This window comes from Apis dorsata, unplaced genomic scaffold, assembly GCF_000469605.1.
Source record: "Apis dorsata unplaced genomic scaffold, Apis dorsata 1.3 scaffold_200, whole genome shotgun sequence".
In the NCBI taxonomy this organism is placed as follows: Eukaryota; Metazoa; Arthropoda; class Insecta; order Hymenoptera; family Apidae; genus Apis; species Apis dorsata.
This window is the reverse complement of record NW_006263484.1, coordinates 68,092-70,771: the sequence shown is the minus strand read 5'-3', so window position 1 is coordinate 70,771 and position 2,680 is coordinate 68,092. Positions and strand designations below refer to the sequence as shown.

General features: G+C 23.9%; 1 protein-coding gene across 1 annotated transcript in view; it reads left to right on the top strand.

The window, feature by feature from the left end:
- LOC102674573 (VPS35 endosomal protein sorting factor-like) overlaps nucleotides 1-2,680 on the top strand; it is a 6,339-nt gene that overhangs the window by 2,323 nt on the left and 1,336 nt on the right. Inside the window, exons 7-14 of the mRNA XM_006614904.2 lie at nucleotides 315-491; nucleotides 575-919; nucleotides 995-1,095; nucleotides 1,184-1,365; nucleotides 1,437-1,580; nucleotides 1,649-1,812; nucleotides 2,226-2,388; nucleotides 2,477-2,669. Of these exons, the coding sequence (XP_006614967.1) occupies nucleotides 315-491; nucleotides 575-919; nucleotides 995-1,095; nucleotides 1,184-1,365; nucleotides 1,437-1,580; nucleotides 1,649-1,812; nucleotides 2,226-2,388; nucleotides 2,477-2,669 (1,469 nt within the window). The remainder of the gene's footprint in view (nucleotides 1-314; nucleotides 492-574; nucleotides 920-994; nucleotides 1,096-1,183; nucleotides 1,366-1,436; nucleotides 1,581-1,648; nucleotides 1,813-2,225; nucleotides 2,389-2,476; nucleotides 2,670-2,680) is intronic.

The following is a 2,680-nucleotide window of genomic DNA, read 5'->3' as shown; positions in this document are numbered from 1 at the left end:
TGAATATTAATCATAATTGTATCATAAATTATATTTATTATATAAAGAAAATATAATGTCATGTTACTTACCTTAAATTTTAAAAACATAAATTATATTTATAATAATTTATATACAATATAATATTTTATAATTATTATATTATTTTATAATAATATAATATATGTTTCATCAATATAAATTAAGAGAATTGTACAGAATTATATATATGGAATTATATTACAAATATTTAATTACTTTAATAAAACGATATAATTATAAAAAAATATTAAATATTATTAATATTATTAATATGTTTATTTTGTATTTTTTAGGCCAGGAAGTAAAGTGCCCACGAGTTTACCTGATAATTTTACACCCGATATGGTACCTGAAAATGCGAAAGAGACTTGCAGAAATTGGTTTTATAAAATAGCGTCAATAAGAGAATTAGTTCCACGTCTTTATGTAGAAATGGCAATAATAAAATCGTATAGTTTTTTAACAACAAGGTAAGAATATAAGTATTTTATATCTAATTATACATATTATTTCATAATATTAAGTATCAATTAGAATTTTTTTTTGCCTTTAGTGAATTCAATACAGCTCTATTGCGAATAACGCGGATGATAAGAGGTATTGGAAATCCTCTCATAGCTGTATATGCAAGATGTTATTTATGTCGGGTGGGATTAGCTTTAAATAAAACATCTGATTTTGAATTTGTAAGAGAAAACTTTTATGATTTTCTCTTTACATATCAACAATTGTTTGGCCAATTTATAAAGAATGAATTAATCGAACAAAATATGACTTTATATTCTTATTTAAATCTTTATTCGCCAGCATTAGATTGGATTTTACAAGTATTAGTAGCTACAACTTCTGAAAATTTTTTAGAAGATGTACTTTCTCGATGTAAAAATCAAGCAAATAGGTAATTCGTATTTAATTCTTCTTTATGTATCCATATTATTATAGATGATTTGTAATATTAAAATATTTTTTTTAGTTCATTATTATTGAATAGTATTTTAACAGCATTTAAATCTTCATATGTTGCGGGACGTGCAATAGATTTTGTAAATTTAATAACTGCAATTGAAGATGATGGTAATATAATGGTGATGAAATAAATGATTAAATTATTATTTAAAATTTGTAAATTTTATATTTATATTATTATTATTTTTATTTTTAGGTTTCCCGCAATATCTTTTATATCGAAGTTTAGGTGAAAGTCTTATATTAGAATCACCACCAAAAGAAGACTGCCAATCAATTCTCAATATAATATGGAAATATATAACAGATTTAACAAATCCTAATAAATTCATGCATTGCATTGAAATTTGGATTCAATTCACTGCTATTCATTTTTCTGTAAGTTTAATTTATTTGAAAATGAAAAAATATTTATTTTTATTAATTTGTTTACAATTTTAATGTTATAGGTAAATGAGTTAAATTTATTTTTTGGAAAAATAATTGATCGACTTAATCCGAATAAAAGTTTTGAACACCATTATCCACAATTACAAAATATCATTGAAAAAGTAGTATCTCATACACAAGATTTTGAATCGTTACTTGCTATGGTAACTATTTCTTATTTATTATCTTTTCTTTCGATTTATTTCAAATGATATACATAAACATTTTTCAGGATAATTTTTTACCTCTAATAGATTTATTTCATAAAGAAAGTATAAAGGTTGAAGTATGTAAGACTATCATAGAAGGTATAAGTACACAAACCACTCCAATTACCGATCCTATTATTATAAATGCTCTTATGTTCATTGCAAGAATAATGCACGATTCTGTTAGGTAATTTTCTTATACATAAATTTTTTATATATTTTTTTTCCTCAATATTTTTTATAAATTATTTTTATACTTTTTTCACAAATAAAAAGTATTCTTGCATTATATACATATTCAATCGTTCCTAAATAAGTAAATAACGATGAAATAGATTTTAGAGATTTATTATCGCTATTAATATTACTATTATTACTTAATCAAATTTCGTGAAGAATTATATTACACTAATGAATAAAACACAAAAATAATGAATGATGTTCAAATCTTGCAATCGATAACATATCAAAGACATATTTTTGGATTTAACAAACCTTGTAATTGATTTAATAAAATTCTTACCACATCCGGGAACTATTGTAATATGTATATATCAATGTATCGATTATACTAGTGGTTTCACGATGAGATAATTGCAGTGCTCTAACTGTTGAAGATGAAAAACGGCAAATTGGTCAACTTATATGTGGTATTGTTCAACGTGTTGATTATGGACGTGATTTTGAAAAACAACTTAATTTTTATGCCGAAGCTAGAGCAGCTTTTCCTAATCTCGATAGTGTTCATATACAATTGGTACAGGTAATTAATTTTTGTTGCCGCATATTTAATATGAAATGTAAATTATATTTAAAAAAATTGTATAATTAACGTGTTTGTTAAAACATAGTGTGTAAATAGATTATCAGTTGATACTCGAAAGATCGTTCGTGGACATCACACAAGAAGAACTTCGGCATTTGTACGTGCTTGTGCCGCATTTTGTTTTATTACCATTCCATCATTAACTTTGGTTTATACGCGGCTTCAATTATATTTACTTTCAGGCCAAGTTGCACTCTTAAATCAATGTTTAGGTCAAGGTAATTAATTA